At 34.0% G+C, this 21963-nt stretch overlaps 1 protein-coding gene and 1 long non-coding RNA gene across 2 annotated transcripts in view; one reads left to right on the forward strand and one right to left on the reverse strand.

Annotated features, from left to right (window-relative positions):
- The window catches only part of Robo2 (roundabout guidance receptor 2), a 1066805-nt gene extending 1056805 nt beyond the window's left edge, over positions 1-10000 (reverse strand). Inside the window, 1 exon segment of the mRNA XM_090347905.1 lies at positions 9562-10000. Coding sequence (XP_090204031.1) covers positions 9562-9688 — 127 coding nt within the window. The 5' untranslated portion in view covers positions 9689-10000.
- LOC150069548 (uncharacterized) lies at positions 9950-21470 on the forward strand. Its single transcript, XR_016538059.1, has 4 exons — positions 9950-9970; positions 13025-13077; positions 20509-20693; positions 21425-21470. It is a non-coding gene; the product is annotated as an uncharacterized LOC150069548 (long non-coding RNA).
- The last annotated feature ends 493 nt before the right edge of the window (positions 21471-21963 follow it).

A 21963-nucleotide genomic window follows, 5' to 3' on the forward strand; every position in this document is an offset into this window, starting at 1 on the left:
CCAAAAAGGAAATAAAAATACTTAGCTTAGCATATTCATACAGTAGATGCATATGGACACATATCTTCCTCTCCACATTTGCTCTCATCATTGGAAATATTTTCCCTGTTACATTTACTTATCAAAGCTTTTTTTCCCCATATATTTTTACTTATCAAAGCTTTAAATCTAAATACCACATTTATAGTTTAGAGACTGCACAAGATGTTTCCCCAAAATACGTCTTTGTGATTACCTTTTATCATCAACAAAATGTTTTCCTTAGAGGAATCATTTTTTTTTTACTTAACATGTTGAATATTTAAGAAATGAAAGAAAATACAGGTTTCAGTTTCCTGTTGTACCATATAACCACAGAATGTAGAAAGAATAAATGAAGTAACACTTAAAAATAGTATAGTGTCTGTTGTCTTGGTTTACATAAATGAATTATCTTCATTCCATCTTTGTGGGCCTCAGGTGCTAGTACAGTATTAGTGAACATCACAGTCTGGTAAGCATTGCTGTGTTCATTACGTATAATGGCCCACAACCTCAACTGTAACTGTGTGTATCTCTAAGAACATGAAATGCCATCCTGTTAGTTACATGAAAACCTGTACTCATTCTGTAGAAGCAATTTTCAGCCTTCTGTGGATTCTGAGAGGAGCTACATTTATGTTTTTGAGAAACCCAAATATATTCTTTATGATCTGCCAGTTATCATATTAGGGATTTTATAATGTGCCCTGTCTCCAGAAACATAATCTTGGAGTTTTCCCAGATTTATACATATCCTTTTCAGGACAGACCTTTTGACACTGATAGGAAAAGGTTTCTTCTGTGTATGTGTACAATCTATGCTAATAACCTAAGTGGTGAACTCTTCATACACTGATGAAGAATGGATATCTACACCATGCTCTGACATCTTAACAAGAGCCATGAATTAATTACAGTTGTGAACACATTTGCTCTATTAATTTTTGTTAATGTATTATGCTATTTTTCTTCTCTTTTTTGCCCTTATGGTTAATCTCATATCGTTACTATATCTGACTTTGTTGCCTGGTATATTGTATACATGTTTGTTTGATTATTTAAAATAGGAAAGGGAAGGGGAGAAACAAGATGATTGGAAGGGGGTATGTGGAGGGAAATGGGGACAAAAATATGAGAAGGGGTATCAATGTGTGAGAAGTAACACACCTTTTACCTGACGAATGTAACTGTAATCCCTCTACACATTATCCTGACAATAAAAAAACAAGGAAATTATTTTCTCTATCTGGGAATATAGGGTTATTAAATTAGTATTTTCTATGGAGATAGGAATTCAAGTTACAGCCTTTCAAATAGCTCTTGTACTAAATACTTATAATGTCTTTTCTTTATTTTTTAATTTTTTCAAATTTTTAAAATTTAATTTTGTCAGAGTGATATTCAGAGTGTTAGTTATATACATAAGATAATGAGTAACATTTCTTCTTGGACTGTGTTACCCACTTCCATGATTTTCTCTTACTTTCCCTCTCCCCTTCCTAAAGCTGTAGTGTTTATTTCCAGCATGTTGTCTTGTGTGTATCACTGTTACATTGGCTCCAGGTTCTATATAATAATAAACTGGATAATATCACATCTCTACAAAATGAAATCTGAAGCACATAAAACAGGCTTAGTTGTACAGGTAGCTGACTTTTCAAACAGAAAATTGGCCTTTCTATCCAGTCCTAGCTAATTCCTTCAGGTATAAGCAAAACTTTATTAAAATAAGAACAAGAAGAGGTTGGGAGTTTGACCTAGTGGTAGAGTGCTTGCCTAGCATGCATGAAGACCCACATACATAGAAAAAAGCTGGAAATGTTGCTGTGGCTCAACTGGTAGAGTCCTAGTCTTGAGAAGGCCCAAGGACAGTGCTCAGGCCCTGAGTTCAAGGCCTAGGACTGGCAAAAAAAAAGAAAAAGAAAAACAAGAAGTGGTATTGAGTAGCTTGACCTCTTCCTTCAAAAATTACTATTAATTCAAATTTTAAATGTAATGTGTTATTTAAATCACGCCTTGGGTTAAAATAAATCAATTGGTAAGATGTCTCTCTTACATGAGATACAGCTCTTTTTTTAATCAGCTAGTTCTACAATATAGACTGTTTCAGAGAGTTCTAAACCCTCCATGTAGCCAGACTCCAATCCAGATAATTTGAAAATTGCATTTTAAAATATTTTGCAAATTCTTTTCTAAAGCTATCTTTCTGATATAACAAAATTTCATATATCACAGATATTTCAGACATTTTTGCATGATGAAAGCAAGCATCCACTTGGGTGAGGAGCTAATATCCCACTAACAACTTTAAAAATCAGCCCAAATTACCCTGAAATTAATTAGTGGTTTGAATGTCAGATTGAAGAATGGTACTAACTCCATTTTTTCCCTAAATTAAACTCATAGTTTGGTGTGATAGCCAAAAAATTAGCAAGAATAGAATATAATTTGGATATTTACGCAATTTTTTCTCTGAAATTACATCAACAAAACTTTAATTGTGTTCTAAATGACACAATTCATTGTTTGACTGAAGATTCTGGCCAAAGAAAAAGGAAAAAATCTCTCAGGAAAACTGAGGAGAAAAAAAGCAAATTTCCTATAAATCATAAGTTACAGGTTATAGACCTGCATGTAAAGTAATAGTAGCTTTTTTCTCTCTTTGAATACCTAACTAATAAATGGATTATTAGGAAAATCTGTCCTGGAAAGAGTAAAGATATTTGTTTTCTTTAGCAAAGTGGACTGGAATTTTTAAGGATCAGTTTAGATCTTTGAGTTTTACATTGGCAATCTGGAATTGTGGATGTTTTTTTCTGTTGTTTTATCTAGTTACATTTCATATATTTCAGTCCTGCATCATTGTGCATTTTTACAGTGACTAAAAGGACTGAGTAGCTGAAAGACATCTTCCAACTTGCAGGTGAATGCAGATTCTGACGAATGTTCTGGAGATGTAATTGACTTTAGATGAAATGTGCTTATTCCTTTCACTTTCACAAATAAAATCTCTTCCTTGAATGACTTCCCTTTCTTCATTAAAGTATCATGAACTTTAAAAATCAACCTCACAATTTGACTCACATAATCTTCAACTGGTTTAAAAATATAAACTCTCATTAGTTTTTAATTTGTTGTAAAATTTTAATTGTTTTTCAGGTAACAAAGTCTGTGGAAATAACATTACTGTGTATGGCTTGTGCCTAAGGAATAAACTAAGGCTTGAAGTTGGCCTTGTACTTCTTTGGTAGATGCTCTACCACTTGAGTCATGCCCCAGAGCTCTTTGCTTTAGTTATTTTTGTACAGGATCACATGTACAAATACAAAGCCAGTTTGTTTTGTGATTCTCTACTTATGAACTTCCTGTATTCCTAGGTGAACAGACACTTGACAACAGGCTTAATTTGCTTGTTGATATGAGCATCTGCATAACGTTTAGTCTAGGCTGACCTAGAACAGCAAGCCTCTCAGTATCTGCCTCATGAGTAGTTAAGATCAGAGGTATGAGAGAGTGTATCCAGCTATTTTACCCTAGTTTCTTAATGCCCAAATAATTTTGAAGATTGACGGTTCCAATTTGCACCTAAGAAAATGAAACGACTCTCAGACAGAGGAGTAATATTATCCATGATCCATTCTGAAGTTAAAAATTTATGGCTAGGTTGTAAACCTTTTGAGAATGTAGCTTATAATGGAAATTCTGACACCATTTAACTATGAATTCATGAACCCCAACACTAATATATCCTGAGCATTTCATTACTGTCAATTTATCTCACTTTTTAAAAATTAAATAACCTGTTACTTTCCTTAAGTGTCTTTACTTGCTTAAATAACTTTACTTTCTTATTTAATTCTTACGTGCTTTTTTCTTGGTTCGGATGTTTTGTAGAATTTAAGTAACAAAGAGGAGATAGCAGGACCAATAAATGAACAAATACATGAAATCATATGCAAAGCTTTAAAAATAGAATAAGCTAATGCAGTTATTGCTTCCACAGATATAATCCTTTTCCTTTTTTTTTTTTTTTGTCTGTAAGCGACTTGAACTCGGGGCCTGGACACTGTCCCTAAGCTCTTCAGCTCAAGGTTACCACCCTACCTCTTGATTCACAGCACCACTTCCAGTTTTTTCCAGTGGCTACTAGGATATAAGAACTGAAGGGACTTCAGTGCCCAGCCTGGATTTGAACTGTGATCCTCAGGTCTCAGCCTCCTAAGTAGCTGGGATTAAAATGTGAGCCCCAATGCCTAGCTCCACAGATATAATCTTATTGTACATATAACAAATTGATTTTGAAATAATTCTTTTGAAAATAATCTGTAAATCTGAGGAGTCTTTAACATTGTTGGTGAAAATACATCATCTATTTGTAAATAAGGTTTAAAGAATGACTTTCAAATTCTTTTGATAGTGCACTGTTCCTCATACTAAGAGCAGTCAATATGAAAACACTGTATTACAAGGCTTCTTTCCAAATATTCTTCTTTTATCTTTACAAAAATGCATTTAGTAAACAGTACATACAATCTCAGGTTATTTTAGTTACAGGAAAACAAGCACATATTCATAAGAATTAGATGATTAAAAAGAATATTTTAGGTAAAAAATCAAGGTTGTCAACTTAAGCAAAAAATATATAAAATGGATATTGATAAGAAATACTAAGGAAATCATTTATGCAATTAAGAAAATGATTCTAAAGATCTATATTCCAGTCAAAAATCTCATATACATAAAATTTGCTCAATTGATGAAAACAGTATTTGACAAATAAAAAATAATACTAATTAACACAAGCATGTTTTGTAAGAAATCTTCATGCATTTGTTAAGCATATTCTAAATTAATGATTTTTGAGCAACAGTCTTACTTTATTTTCTCCTTCTTTTAATTTTGACTTTTACTTTTATTGTAAAGGTGGTGTACAGAGGAGTTACAGTTACACAAGTCAGGTACTGAGTATATTTCTTTCTGAATAATGTCAACCCTTCCTCATTTTCTAAGGCTTTTTCCAACTGTACTATTTTATATATATATATCCATAACAGAATTTTGCAAATTTTATAGTTATTATAAATACTTTCATATAATTTACAATTTAATGTTGAACTGATACAGTAAAACTTTTGTGATAATGATTAAAAGTTATTCTAAAATTGTTTGACAATGCTACTTGTTTTCAGTATTTTTGTTGTAGTCATTACTGAGTGAAAATAAAATTCTTAAGCAGTGTAAAAAATTACTTCTAAATATTAAAGAAACTTGCAACTAACATATAGAATTGTAGAATATTTTATCCCTGTTTTTCATAAAATGTATTTTGGTTATTTGCCATTCATTGGATATCTCTTAAGATATCCAGTAAACCATATTTCTTCAAATAACTTACAAAGTGCTAACCAAGATAGAAATCCACATAACACAAGTTAGCACTATAAAAAATGACAAATGCATTTTAATCTAGAGTGTCATACCTCTTTGAAAGGTAGAATATTACGTTTAACTTGTAACTGAGGGAAATTGGAGCCGGGGCTATTATTGCTCTTAGACAGGAGTGATTTAAGAAAAAAAATATCAAAGTACCAGTAATGTTTCTCTAAACTAGAAAGTCTTGTTATTTCAGTGTTTGTGAAAGAATAAATCACTAATGAAATATTTAATTTTTGTTATTAAAAACATTGATGTGTGTGAGATACTAAAACAAAGTAAAGTTTTCACAAGTTTATAAGCCTAAGATAAAAGTAACCATAAGCAATAAATGATAATGGGCTCATAGGTAATAGACAGCATCAAATAGATTTTTAGTTTTCATTTTAAAGACAAATCCTTCAACTAATTCCAATTAGTTCCTAATTGGTTGTCAATAAATACCATGAAACATGGAGACAAGGGCATTTTCCATATGCCCACACTTAAAATTCTAGCCCACCATGAACAAAACCAATTTACCCATTGCATGTGCTAATTCAAATAACTCACAAAAGAGATTTTTGGCTTCACAAAGAGAAGCGTGGATAAGTTGCTCTGATGCTTCAGAGAAAAGAAGAAATGTTTCAGAGTGTTGATAACTTCTCATTCTGCTACCAAAGGTTGACCTGTATATCCTAATTGAGATGGATGTGAGAACTCAACAGATACTAGCGGAAGTCTATTTAAAAAGAATCAAGGTCAAATGCTGCTGCTGCTGATGTGACCGGGCCTAAGAAGCCTGAGCCAGTCATTTGGTTTGATCAGCAGAAACACAAAATAATTAATGTTCACTTTTAATTAGAAATAGTTTGGTGATAAAAATTTTGGTTATATTATTGACTGTTAACCTACACCATATTTCATGTCAATTTCCTGTCAATTTACCTCTCTTTTACAATATATTAAAATATAGTTTACATTCTGATTTTAATTACAATAATATAAGTGTATTTTATATATACTAAGTGTATATACATATATATATACCTAGATACTTATGTTTATGTGTTCTATAACATAATACAGTACTATGTTTATATATACACACATATTTCATATTTGTTACACTTACTGACCATCTGGAAAATAACCTCCTCTATAGAGTTGTGATCATTGAAATGAAACAGATTATATCTTTGCATCTTCCCAATATAAGTGAATGTATATAACCAGGTTATTTCATTTAAATGAAGATGAGCTCAGTGAAATAGGGTTTCCAGTTAGTTTATCACAGAGGCGAACTCTTATAATCACTTACATTATGCTCTGCTCTAATCACATAGAGCCTGACTTTCCTTTAGGAATTCATAGAATATGATTATATAGAAAAGCATGGACCTCAAGGGATACCTCCTGGCCTACTAACCTATATTTTTGATTCATGCTCATTGATGGTCTTAAAAAAAAACTATCTTGGTAACCAAAAATATTCTGCAAATTTTCTTTCTCCAAAAGTTCTAACCAGTCTGCTTGCTGACATTCGTTTTGTGATGGCTGGCCACGTGCTGTTCCCGCCATCCCTCATGATTCACAGCTATAACTGGCCGGTGATACTGCCACTCCCCAGCCCTATCCAAATAACCTCTTCTCCCAAAATAATGGTTCCAGTTAATACTACAAAAATGGAAATTGTCAGCGTGGGCAGGTGGCCATATGGAGGTTGACAGCTGCTCAGTCAGATTAAGACAAATGCAATAAGCAATGTGAGTGGGGAAATAAAAGAAACAAGAGAAAACACTTCAGAGGAAAACTCTGCTCTTTTGCTACTGTTATTTTTCCTACGATTCTTAGAAATAGTGCATTGATATGCTCAAATTAGTATCGATGTGGAACAAGCCAGAAATGTAAAGCAATTTTCTTTAAAATTGTGGGGCTTGACCCCCCTACCTCTAGCCATAGAGTTTAAAAGAATTTTTCTTTCTATGCCCCACCTCATAAATACCTCTGCTTCATCTCTCAAAAAATAATAAAAAGACTACTACTTTCTGAAAAAATCATCAAAGTATGCTTTATAGGACTGAATAATGTCAAGAGAAAAGTGACAGAATTTTATAACCCACTGAAAGATAACACACAAACATCAATAGCTGAGCTCATGAATAAATAAATATTTACAACATGTACATATGCATATCAAGGAAAAGCTACATGGCAAGAACTTTCAAATCAGTGGAACATATTTATGCAATGAATATATAGTGATAAACAGAAGCACTAAAAAGGATATAATTTTTTAGTACATTCAACACACTTCAAAGTTTTCTACTAACTTGCCTGACCTTTCCAAAATATGCTAGACTCTTTAACAATAAATGAAATATGTTGCTCTGATTGCCTATTGCTGAACTTGACTGAGTCATATCATCATACAGCAGAGCTAGCAAATTTCTAGCTGAGCTAGTTAGAGTACATTGGACAAAAGTAGTGATATGTTCAAAGATGAAACATTGCAGACCTGATTTACAAATGAAATCCAATGCATCTGTATCCAAAGCTGTGTGGAATGAATAAATGCCTAGGAACACATGCAAGCATTTTTACTAGATTAACAAGTCTTTTTTTCAAAAGCAAAAAATTTAAAAAAAAAACCCTCTGGACATCTATTTAATGCTCTCATTGGGTTTCCATAGCTCCAAATCTAGTGGTGAAGTTTATTTATGAAATTAAATTTTGACACCTTGTAAATACCCACTTGTCTTTGAAAAACATATATTAGAAATACATGTTCACATTCCTGATAGCTTCTAAGGCTCAATAATAGCCATACATCATTGGATCCCAAACCAACAAAAAGCTGACATGCAGGTTAACAAAAATAGCAGATTTCATTTTGCAAGAAAAAAATCCCCCTGATAGCACAAGGTAATCCTGTAACTACTCTGGATTTGCATATACGGACTATCCAAGCTAAGGGACTGGTAGAACTTTCCATAGAAGGTAGAGTACATAGAAGATTTGTAATGTCTTTCATGCAAGAGAGAGAGAGATATCACACTGAAAGGTCTGAGGTATTTAGAAAATCCTGTTGATAAATTATTAAAACTTGTTGTTAACATTCATGGTTCTCTTTAACCTCAGATCACAACTCTCACAGTAAAGGGAAGATATGAATGGGTGGGTGGGTGGGTGAGTGGAGGCCGGAAAACATCACTAAACCAATGATAAAAACAGGTAAGAAAAGATACTCTATAAAGCCAGATTCCTCAGAAATCCTCCGTCAAAATTTTCCCCCTAAAATATACACACTCAATCCAGAAAGTCTCTCCTAGGCTATTTCTGCAGCATCATTTAGGCTTACTGCATTCACAGAACACAAACCTTGATAACTTGTGTCTGGTATAAACAAATGGCATGCAAGGAAAACAGAACCAACTGAACTTTGCAAAAAGAAAGAATCAAAGTCTGAAAAATTCTTCCGCATCTCCTCATAGTATTTTTGGAAGATCAACAGAAAATGCATCACAATGTTATATAGTACTATGAAGCTTTCTCTCATTCAGCTTATTTTTCAATAGTTAGCATAATTTATCTTTCTTAAAACATAGACACTAATAGAATCAGTGGAAAAAATAAAGCGTCAATAGCATTCTATTTCCTAAAATCCCTCTGATCATTTCACAAAATCTGCCCATGATTCAAGGACCTAGCATCTGCAACTATATTTCACTTAAAAAAATTACAATGTCCTAGGGATCACATACATATTCTTGAACTAGAATAGCATGCATTTGCCTTGAGAATCTCTCTGCTGGAAAAAGTCATGGCTAAGCTTCGAAAGCCCAGCAACCTCAAAACTGCAAACATATATTTATGAGAGAGAGAGAGAGAGAGAGAGAGAGAGAGAGAGAGAGAGAGAGAGAGAGAGAGAGAGAGAGAGAGAGAGAGAGAGAGAGAGAGAGACTCCTTGCCACCTATAATACAGATACCCTTTCCTGAAATAAAAATCCGATATCCATGACAAACAGCTCCTATTCCCTTAAGCTGTCCTCAAGTTCCCATTCGCTAACCTTACAAACTCTCTTTACATGCCATTTAGATCATTAACACAAAACTTTCATTACTTACCCCCTTTCCAGGGTTTTCCTTTCCAGGGGGTCCGGGTCAGCTTGCTGAGAGTTGGTCCAGAGAAAAGCACCAAAACGAAGAGAAGTTCAAGCCTAGAAAATTTCCCCACTTTCTCGGATGCTAACATTTCCACAAGTGAATCTCATACAGTATCTCACATCCTCTTCCCTCCTGCTTATAAAAATAGCACTAATCATTGAAAAACCTGAGGAAGGTGTTGTTTTTCCATCTTTAACAGCTGAAGGAGCAGCTCCCTGATGCAGCCCTGAGCCAAGCTACATTTCTTCCGGCTCCCGTTCCTGCTCCTGCTCTTCAGAAGGCAGCCAGCACTGCTGCTACTCCAAGAGCTAGAAAATAATTTCTCTTCTCCACTTGGCTTTCAGTGGGAATAAATTCCTCAGCGTTCCGGGTGAGCTTGATTGAAAATGATATAAACAGTCATGTCTGTGTCCGGCAGAAAAGAGAAAAGATGTCAGGATTATGGGGGGGGGTGGATAAATATATATATATATATATATATAAAAAGATGAGAAAGCAGTTGTACTGACAGCTTTCAGGCTGCCTGTGTGATCCTAATAGCCGTGCAACCAACCAAATTGCTCTTTTAAGAGTAATAAGGCTTCAGTGAAAGCCGGTGGCACAGCTACTTGGGTGGGTAGTACTGAGCTTGAAAATAATCACTCAGGCACTGCCACTGATAACGACTGGCTCTGTCCAGCTTCAGAACAAGAAGGGCTGTGCAAAATATAGTATGCACAGAGGGTAGTTAATCTATTGTGTGGATAGACTCAGACTGCAGCGATGGCACTGCGAACAGACTCATAACTTCAAATGGGTTTATTTTCCCTTTACTTCACCTCCTAGAAGTAATGGGACTGCCTCTGCACTAATTATTTATCCACGGGTCTGAAATATTTATTAGATGAACAATAATAAGTATGTGAATTCTTTTTCTTCCCAACAGTGAAATCAAAAAGGCAAGCTCTCAATAGTGATGGTTCTTTTCTGAATCAAAGTCAGTGTTTGTTTTTATCTTCATTCTTGTGCCCCTTAATGGGCTCACAATCAATATGACAAGTAAACTTCTAGAAATACTAAGTAGAGTCTATCAAGACTGTACCAATCACATATCCATGGAATCACTTTTAAAAATTGCACTTATATATACACAAAAGTAACATATATTAGGTATATTTAAACACATACACATGTACATGTATATACATGTATATGTACATATGTCATCATGGAAATACAAGCTCTAAGACTCTAAGTCTTCTTTGAATATACTTATGCAAGTATTAGTGCTCACAGATGTGGTTTTAATGAACAATTAAGTACACTGCTCTGCCTCAGCATGAAGAAGAGATAGGTGAAGTCATGTCAGTAAGTTATTTGATCATTATATCCTGGCAAATATATTATATATTTGTATTTATTTTCATACTTTCCACATGGTCACTTATTCCCTTAATAAGTGACCAGAAATGCTTCAATTATGCATGTATGTACTTTGAAGCAATCAATGACAATAATATGATAATCATCACTTTTATGATGTTGCTATTTTCAAAGTGCGATTAATTGCTCTTTTCAAATCATGTCCTTGGGCATGGTAATTTAAAACATTTTGTTATCTTTTTAAGATATGCATTCAATTAAAATTATTAAATATGATTTATGTTATATGTTATGCCTCATTTTTAATATATTCGTATTTGCATATATTCATTATAAAGTAGATTTATTATATCTCCATATATGCACATTAACATACTTTAATCAAATTCATTCTCTCACTTTCCTAAAATATTCACTCTTACTTTCTTATTTTCTTAAAATATAAAGTTCTATATAAAGTTTATTAAAGATTAAGAGATACAAAAATACATTTTCAGGCTTATAAAAATATAACCCCATTGTATTTAATTTTTAACTTAAAAATTCCTGAGAGATGTGAGAAAAATTTACAACATAAGTATTTTACAAATAGTAAATTTAAAATTTTGTGTCTTTTCCTATTTTAAAACATTAAGTTTAATATTCAGGTCTATAAGCCTACCTACTCAGGAGGGTGATAATTGTGGTTCAAAGACAGTATAGGAAAGTCTGTGAGACTCGTATCTCAAATTAACTACTAACAATCCAGAGGTGAAACAGTAGGTCAAGTATTGCAACACTAAACTAGAGGGCAGAAGCTCAGGGATGGTACCCAGACCGTGAGTTCAAGCCCCAGGACTGGCACCAAAAATGAATAAATAAATAAATAAACATATATTAAGTTTATATTTAACTCAGAATTTGATTTTCTCTTCCAGCCTCTACTTTTCTTTTTTTTACCTGGTACCTTCTCTTTTTCTTAAGTGAATATAAACACACATTGGTAAAATGGATTGGCCAACCCCCATAGTACCATTTTCTGAAGGAGAATGAGAACCAACCAAGCACGTTCTTCCCTGTTGTTGAGCTTTTATTCATGATGACTTGTTTCTCCTTAGGTAGAATAGGAAAATATCAATAGGCTTAAATATAAAAAGTGTTGGCAAGGATGAAAAACAGTTCTGAAGGGCCAACCCAGGGTTAATAGTCAAACTGCTCTTTCTTAAAAATAGGATAAGGTTGGGCAGGTTGACTTTGAAGAAATTTCATGTTTGGACTTTTAAAGTTTACTTCTTTTTCAGTGACCCGAAGTAAGCACCAGGCCATGGGTTTCCCTGGTGGGTAGATTGAAGTGAAATTGGAAGAATCAAATCATTGGTGCTCAAGAAGGAAAATCGTTTGCTTCCAGAGCTCAATCTGATTTGGTGATGTTCTACTCAAACTTTCTAGAGGTCAGAAGAAAAGACAAGAAATCTCCTGATGAAACAAACGAGAGCAGCCAACAGAATGCAAGAGGGTAGAGTTTAAAAGAAAATGAAGATGTTGAGTAGAGGGACAATTCCATAGGTCTCTCAGCAAAGCTTGGAATACAGAAATACCTTCTCATTACGTGAATACAAAGATATATAGCTTATTACACTATCTGGGGATTTTGCATATGTAAATTCATTTTTAAATCTTTACATAAATGAAATACAGTAGGAAAGATTATTACCTCCATCACATAAAACATGAACTGATACACAGAAAGTGTAAGTTACTTCTTGGAAGGCCGTAGAACTAGGTTTTGAACTCAGTTTTGTTCTAACCTTTGCTAAACGTCTTTTAAAATCTTTTTTGTACTCAATCTTTCTGAGATTTATTTCATGTTAAAAACAACTAAATATAAAAGAGTAATAAATAAAGTAAGTATAACCTATTCAACATGTATCTGGTTTTAAGGGCTTTACATAGGGCTTCCCAAAAACCTTGGGAGAGGAGTTATTACTATTCAAACTTTTCAGATGGTTAATTATCTAATGTCATATAGTCAATAAGTAGTTTATCCACTATGAACTTGAATGCTTTAAATTCTGTTTTCTAGGATCTGATGCTTGCACCTGAGAAAAGCAGATAAGAGTCAAGATTGGCTGGCAGGTGAGAGAATTGGAATAGTCCAAGTATGATTTGGATTCATTCATTGTTGGCACACAAACAGAGTTCTACAAATGAAAAAAAAAATTAATCTAGAGATGGCTCCACTGAGAAAGGCAGTAAGAATAAACTTCCTGACTATCTGCCTGTTTCTAAAGGAAAACAAAAGAAAGGCAAGCTCCAGCAACACTTGACTTATAAGAAGTTACAACACAACATAATAAATATTTTAAGGCATGTCACAAAGAATTGTCAAAAGGCTATAGAGAAGAATTGTAAACCAGGTACATATTAAAGTGTATTGAAAGAGAGAAGACATAGGACAAAGAGGGTGGTCATTTGACTAAGAATCATAGAATGAATATAGACTTATTATGATCAAGGCAGGCCAGAATATGCAGAATCCAGGTTGAAAGAATATAATCATGTTCACAGAGATGCGAACAAGCCAGAATCCTTCCAAGAACTGCCAGAAACACAACATGGCTGGGTTATTGAGCAAGGAGGCAAGTGGCAGGAGACACAAAGCAATAATTGGCCAAGTCTACATTGAAAATTTAAAATACATAATCAACCCAGTGATAAGAGGGTCAACAAAAGGGTTAAAACAAGAAAATTACATCATCCAAAATGAGTTTTTTTTTGGTCAGTTGTAGGGTTTGAACTCAGGGCCTTAGCACTGTTCTTGAGCTTCTTTGTGTTCAAAGCTAGTGCTCCATCTCTTGATCCACAGTACCATTTTTATTTTGCTTTTTTTGTCGGCCATGGGGCTTTATCTCTGACATTGTCCCTGAATTCTTCAGCTCAAGGCTACTACCCTGTCCTGGAGCCACAGTGCCACTTCTAGTTTTCTAGTGGATAATGTCTTTAGTGCCTAAGAGGGCTTAAACCATGATCCTCAAATCTCAGCCTTCTGGGTAGCTAGGATTACAGGCATAAGCCACCATGCTCAGCTGATTTTTGAGTGGGTAATTGGAGATGAGTCTCTTGGGGACTTTTCTGTCCCAGATGGCCTCAAACTGTGAACCTCAGATCTAAGCCTCCTGAGTAGCTAGGATCATAGGCATGAGCCATGGTGCCTGGCTCAAAACAAGTTTTAAAAAATAGGGAGGAGGCTGCATTTTGGAGTAGAGGGAACTAGAAGCAGCTAAGATAAAGCTTCTGGCATGGAGATGTTTGTATAATCTGCATAACATATATGAAGCCATGGGTTTGATTTCCAGTGTAGAAAAACAGAAAATTTACCATCAACAACAACAGCAGCAGCACTTTTAGGAATCTCACAATTATGTTTAATGAGTTTTATTTTCACTTGCTATTCTATAATTACTATACTTTTATTTATGCAAAATAACAATCTTCTTAATTAGATGACATGGGCTTACACTTATAGTTGTAGCTACTCGGGAGGCTAATCTTCAGGGTATGAAGGTTTGCAGCCAGCCTGGGTAGAGAAGTCTGTAAGATTCTGTCACCTATTAGCCATCAAAAAAGCTTGGCTGGAGGAATGATTCAAGTGGTAGCATAATAGCCATAAGCAAACTGAGATAATATTTCCCCAAATCACCCAGTATTGGGAGATAAAAACAAAAACAAACAAATCAAAACATACATGAAACCACCTCCAACAACAAAAATATCCTTGCCTCTCATTTGATTATCTCTGAGAGTAGGCAATATTGAAATATGAGCTATAGTATTAAAGTACAGGAGTTAAATATCCTCTAATAAGTTTATAATCAAAATTATGATTCAACCTTAGAAAAGAATGTGTTGAATTTTGTATCAGTTCACTGCTGATCTCATTTATTATTCTTTCTTTATTAGTTGTATTTTAAAACTGATCCAACTTCTTTCTGAAAGATCTATGAATTCACTCAGATTATTGGATAGCTTTTCACTTGAACAAATTCATAAATCAAAGGACCATTGGCAAGATATGGAGAATGATGTATTTAACACATAAAGAACTAGATAGGCATGTGTGAGAATTACACAGGCATACAGTGGTTAAACACCAGGGACCTGGCCAAGTATCTTACAATGAACAAGACATTCCTCACAACCAAGATTTATTTGGTCCCCAAAATGCAGACTGCTGATCCTAAGAAAACCTGAGGAACTTTAGCATAGAATGATTCTTGCAGCCATTTTACCTATATACAGCCAGAACCAATATTCTTTAGACTTCATGGGAAGAGATATTCATGGACCACTTACTGCCAAGATGCTTTCCAATAACAGCAACTGAAAACATCACAGTGCAAACTGTTTTATTTGTACTACATTGATTCAAAGGAAGCTTCCCATTTATCCTACTGTAATTCCCCATGGAGAATTACTTCTCTTCCTGAACACCTTTGTAAGGCCATCAAAATGGTGAATTTACTCAGCTTGAGTACTAGAAGAGACCTAGGGATATATAAGTATGTGGGTAAAACCATTTCTTGTCAAGAAAATTCCCATTATTCTGTTATGCAAAACCTAGAGAAAAGTCATCAAGGCAAATTCTGCTTTGGGAACCTGTAATTAGTTTCCCTCTTATTAACTCCATAGTGATTAGTTTTTGCTAAGTATATGCTGAAGGATTGTCAATTTATTTTGTAATAAACTCCATTGACAAACCTTCAGAATAGAACTTTATCCAGGATTTAGCCAAAGATAAAGTGGTATATTAACCATACTATTAGCTTGGTAATTAAGGAAATACCACAAATCAATTTATTAATACACATAAGCACATATTGTTGTCATTAATTATTTTGTTATTAGGAGATATTGATTTCAGCCTCTTTAGTTCACTCTTCTGCAAATGCAAATCATGTCACAGACTAAATGATAATACACACACACACACACACACACACACACACACACACACACTAATCTTATTCCAAAGGTCACATATGTATGCCAAAATGTACTGGGTCAAATAAGTAATGTACACATATTTTAATTGCAGTATGAATGTAAACTTTAATTAAATCATCTATTGACTCAAAAGGAAAAATAATCTCATTCACTTGTTTCCATTGTAACAGATAAAGTGCTAGTAAGCGCTTCATTCTTCTTTGTTTGGTCAGTGTTTTTTACATAACAAACATCTCAGAATCCTTGTGATGATTTAAGACCCTGAGTTACCTTTCGGTCATCTGGGTGCACATCAGCTATAGCAAGAGTGCAGGTGGGGCTAACTCTGGAAAGGTCAGGGCCAAAAGCCCGCCTTCAAGTTCTCAATAGCTCCTCTTATTGCATTGCATTTTTTATTATTTCCTTTCAATGTAAAGAAATTAGTGAAGCCTTGTATGTGTTACAGGAATGCTTGTGTTGAACATGATTTTACTTCCTAATACACTCTTTTAAATGTGTCTACTGAGGAAAGCAGATTTAAATTTTACAGCATACATGTTTGATTTAAAAAGTGGCCCTAAATGTTGATAGGTTCATGAAAATAACCTAGGACTTTACAGTTTTTTAACCAATTATTCTGTTTTTTCAGCTCCTTTGCAGTATTTTATTTTTTAATTTTTTATTGTAATTAATAGAAGTTACATTATATTCACCAGACAGAAGGTACATTACTTCACAAACATTGATAGCCCTTCTCATGTTTTTGTCTCCATTTCCCTCCCCTCACTCCTCCCCTCATCTTGTTTTCCCCCATTCCCATTCCTATTTCAAATAAACAAATAAACATATATACAATATACTAGATAACAAGGTAAGATACTGTAACAATAGGAGAATAACCAAGAGAAAGAAAAAGAGATGAGAAAAAACATAGTACAATAAGAACAACAATAACATATTATATGGCTTTGGTTTCCATATCCTGGAGATCCTTTCATTTAGCCTCATCCTATATGGCGCTTTTATACAGGCTTTTTTCATATATATTTTTATTATAATTAATAGAAGGGTTACATTATATTCACCAGACAGAAGGTGCATTACTTCACATACATTGATACCCTTTCTCATGTCTTGGTCCCCATTTCCCTTCCCCCACCATCTCCCCTCACCTTGTTTTCCTCCCTTCTCCTTCCGACTTCAAATAACCAAATACGCATACACAATATATCAGATAACAAGGTGAAATACTGTAACAATATGAGATAACCAAGGGACAACAAAAGAGATGAGAGATAACATAGTACATTAAGGACAACAATCGTTCATTATATGGCTTTTGTTTCTATATCCAGAAGGTCTTTTCATTTAGCATCATTCTATATAGCCTTATGTATCTAGGTTTTGTGCTATTGTAAATATCTGCCAGGAGAGCCCAAAGTTTCTACTGATTAAGACAAATGAGGGAAACCATTGAGCCTATGTTCCTTTGAGTCTGGCTTACTTCACTTAATATGATTTTTTTGTAAGTCTTTCCATTTCCTTACAAATGGGACACTGTTGTTCTTTCTGACAGCAGCATAGAATTCCTTTCATCTGGGTTGCCTTTGCAGTATTTTATAAAGTGTTTTTCCTGCATATTTCTGAAATGGACTTCCATACCCGTGTCCCATAACTACACTAGAAGGAAAAGCTTAAATGCTCTGGTTTGCTGTTCTGCACCTCATCCTTTGTCTTTATAACACATTAATGATAGGATAAAATTGATTCAAATCTCAGGGTTTTAACTCTTCTTTTACTATTGTTATATTCAAATTATCGTACAAAATGGATTCAATCAAGCCCCTTTCTGTGTACAATTCACCTAATGAAATTTGGAACATGTGAGGAATCTATGAGGAAAAATTAATTTCAGGCCTATGCTAACACATGTTTATTCTAAATTTCAGATATTACATAGCTTTTCTGTACAACATACCAGAATTAGGGTCCTGGAAAAATGTTCTTATAACTTTTTACAAAATAAACATCTAGTGGAACATGATATAACCTATACAAAATATACTTTTTTCTCCATCTCAGATATTTTCTAGGGCTTATGTAAAGTTCATTTAAAGGATAGTTGTTGTAAAGTTTGACATGTTCTATTTCTATGCTACATTAACTACATAAAGTGTTTCATGTCTATTTGAAATACAAAAGGATATTTGTTAAAGGCTCATAATTGTCTTTTTGCTATTTCATAATTAACTTATCATAACTGGTATATATTTTTTCACTGATATATGATTTAAGCAGTCTTTCTAGCCAAATAGCACAGACACTAAATCATAGAGTTTCAGCATCCCATGAGGATGTTTGTAGAGTAGGCATTAATACATATTGCTGAACTGCCTGTGGTTTTGCCTTTGAGTGCTCTTACATCCCCTGGGATACCGTACTGATGTTTCCCTTTGTAGACACATGGCAAATATTTCAAGGAAAAGCATCTCTGTTGTGATTAGTAAAATACCACACATAATTGTTGAGTAGAATTTATTGTGGTTTCTAAAAATGACAAATACATTTTGGGGATTACCAAGAGAGTATACATTTTAAAGCTAAAATTAGGAAAAATGTAAAACTGTCCTTAAATACCATCTATGACTAATTCTTGTTATCAACCATAAACTACTATAGGAGGAATTGTAAAACTATGAGGTAACATAACATATACATATATATATAAAATCTGAATGATATATTGTTAGATATGTCATAGAGTATCAGACCTCAAATATTAAAGATGGAGGTAAAATACATATAAAATAAGAACAAATATCAATACCTGTATATATGCATATGCATATGTATGTATATATAAATATAAATATATATATAGAGAGAGAGAGCCACAAGTTTTGACAGATAGAAGTTCTCTATATCCAAAGATATCCAGTTGTCCTGTCAGCAACCAGATGAGCATGTTTAAAACAAAAAAGTAAAAAGAAAAGAAAAGACAAAAGTACAGGATATGATTTCATAGAAAGGCTTAGGAAAATTAGTATATGTGACTTTTCCTTAAAAATCCCATTGGTATGTTGTTGTGATAGGCCTAGAACTACAGTGGAAGCTATAGTGTAAATGCTTTGTTCTGGAAAGCCAGGGATCGAGTTAAAATACTAGGGTTCCATTTATTTGACATAAAAGAATGATAGGCTTTTGAGGAAATGAACTATTTGCCATGGGATATCATGATACATAGATAGTCGATAGAACTTCAAAAGCATCTGTGGTAACTTTCATCTGCTATCACAGCAACTCTTCCTACTCAAGAGACTTACAGTGCCAGATGTAATGAGATAAGTACATACAAAAACAATATTCTATGTCATAAGCTTATGGAGCCTTATAATTTGAATCAATCTAAAAGGTCACTCATTTATGAAAGATAAAAGAGCTCACATTATTCACCAATAGTGTTCCAAGTTTTGTAGAAATATTTCAAGATATGAAACTCTATTTCCTCTGAAAAGACCAAATTGATATGAAATTCTTTGCATGTATTTTTTTCTTAATGTCAATCCATTTCTTCTTGTCTTTTTCAGGTAATGCTTAAAAATATATTTTCTTTCTTCAAGAGAGTTCTTCAAATACTAGCATAGAGACTATTTTTTCCCTTCAGTTTCACCCCTAAAATCACCTTCAGGCGAAAGAATTTGCTTTGCTTTGAACACAAGTTTCTGATTTATTATCATCTAAGCAATTTCCTTTCTTTGGCTCTCTGGATGCTATTAACTTTGTTAAAATCAATCTGAACATCGGATTCAACAATATTTATTTATTGTCCCAAAGCACAAGGCTTTATTCATCTCTCCTTTCTTGCTAATTCTAGCAGTACTAAGCACAGCATGAATGATCTGGTGCCTGCTCAGAGTAACTTCTCCCTCTTCAATCCCACCTGTCTTGTCTTCATTGATAGGGATGAAGGCTATAATGTATGACAGAAACATGCCTCACAATTTACTTCTGTAGCTCAATGTACTGGACCCTCTAGCATGAAGTCTAATGGTCCTGACAAGAAAAGAATCACCTGACTTCATTGCCTTTTCTGTTGGATGTCTCTTTTACATGACCTTAGGGACAGCTTCTCAGGCCTTGAAACTCTCAGGATGAGGCCATTTATTTTTTCTATTTTATTGGATCTTTTAAAATTATCTCAAAATAATCTAGAACTAATGCTTAAAACAATCATGTGTAATCATGTCATTTATCCAAACACATTGAAAAATTAACATATATATGCATATGTGCATATAGAAGCAGTCATTTCTAAATAAAAGAATTTGTTAATTAATCACCCTTAACAGCAAAATAACTTTGCATTAGTCAAGCCTTGGGTTAATTAATTCCCCAGATGATGATTGATATGAGTCCCTTGCTTCCTTCCTAACTACTTACTATTCCATTCAGAAGACAAGCTAATATATCTCTGAAAGAACAGCCTGGTTTCTGCTTTTGTGGAGGCTGGATATTAGCTCTAGATCTGATAACCATTTTCTTGGAATACAGAAAAATATTGAACATATTTTTTCTTTGACACAGGACTATTTCAAGTTCATGAGAATAGCAGGAACTATTTAGGATTGGAAAATGAATGGTTTAAGGAACAGCCACAGCTTGCCATTGAAGTTGAAGAGAATGTCTTATAAATAACAGCACCCAAAATGCAAGAAAGTAAAATCCTTATCCCTACAAGCCTGACATTCCAATTGGATTCATTCAAAGATGTGAGTCACTGAAATATTTCTTTTAGATAATGTACAGAATGAAATAAGTCTGACCTTGCTTCAACAGTTCTCTTGTCTTTGAAGACAGGGAGACAGAAGATGTTAGAAAATGGCTAGAATTTAACCTCTCTATCAACAACCAGCAAGGAAATGATGATGTCAGCCTATCACCAAATGAAATAAATTTTGCTCATATCTTAGATGACTCTGGAAATTATGTTTTTTTTCTTAGTAGCTTACAATAAGACCCTCAGGTTTAATGAGGCCTTGGGATTTCTGCATTGTGAACTCTTAGATGAGAAGTTAGTCAATAGACTTTTGAAACAAAGAGCTATGAGCTAATAATTGGATATTTTAATGTGTTTTACGTGTAATAACTTGTTATGCAACAATAGATAATAGAAAAATCATCTCTGGTCTCTCCTTCCACTCACATTTCTGCAGCCATTTCCTTTTACTGAATAATAACTTATTCATTCAGTTGTTCAAGATTAATTGGCACTGGTATGGGAAGGGAGTGCTCTAATAAAAGTTTAACTAATGAAGTCACAAACAGGTTATCTGAGCATGGATATGATTCTCCTCTGTAGCAGTAGAGGAAGGAGATTAGAGGGAGTTGTACGAACAGTCCATAAATATGTTACATGACTGTCCTGTGGTGTCTGGAACTTGTAGCTGCAAATTTGGTGGCCTAAAATAACAGAAATTTACTCATTTCTCTTCCGGTCCAGATACCTAGAGGTGAATATGCAGGCCATGTTTTCTCTGGAGAATCTGTTAGGAAATCCTTTTTGTTTCCTTTTTTAGTGTCTAGAAGAATGAGCTTTCTTATTGTTCTAAAGACATAATTCAAAACATCATCTCTAATACTATTCCTTTTCTCTCATTTTCTCTTTTTTTTTGGGGGGGGGGCGCCTGTTTGTTTTTCCTGAATTGTTTTGGTAAAGGCTAGTGTTGCACCATGTGAACCATAGCTCTACTTTTGAATAGTTCATTGGAGATAAAAGTCTCACAAAGTTTCCTGCCTGGGCAGACTTAAATCTGTATTCCTCAGATCTCAGCCTCCTGAGTAGGTATGATTACAAGTATGAGCCACCAGTGCCTGGCATTGTTTTAAATGAACCCAGGCTGACCTTGTGTTTATGATCATTTACCTCTACCTCCTTAATTCTGGGATTGTAGGAATTTGAAAGCACGTCTGGGTAACATCCTTCTTTTCAGTTACAACTTCAAGCTTCTTAATTTCCCATCATTTAAACTTCACACTAAT

Source organism: Megascapheus bottae, chromosome 1 (genome assembly GCF_031878675.1).
Source record: "Megascapheus bottae isolate mThoBot1 chromosome 1, mThoBot2.hap1, whole genome shotgun sequence".
In the NCBI taxonomy this organism is placed as follows: Eukaryota; Metazoa; Chordata; class Mammalia; order Rodentia; family Geomyidae; genus Megascapheus; species Megascapheus bottae.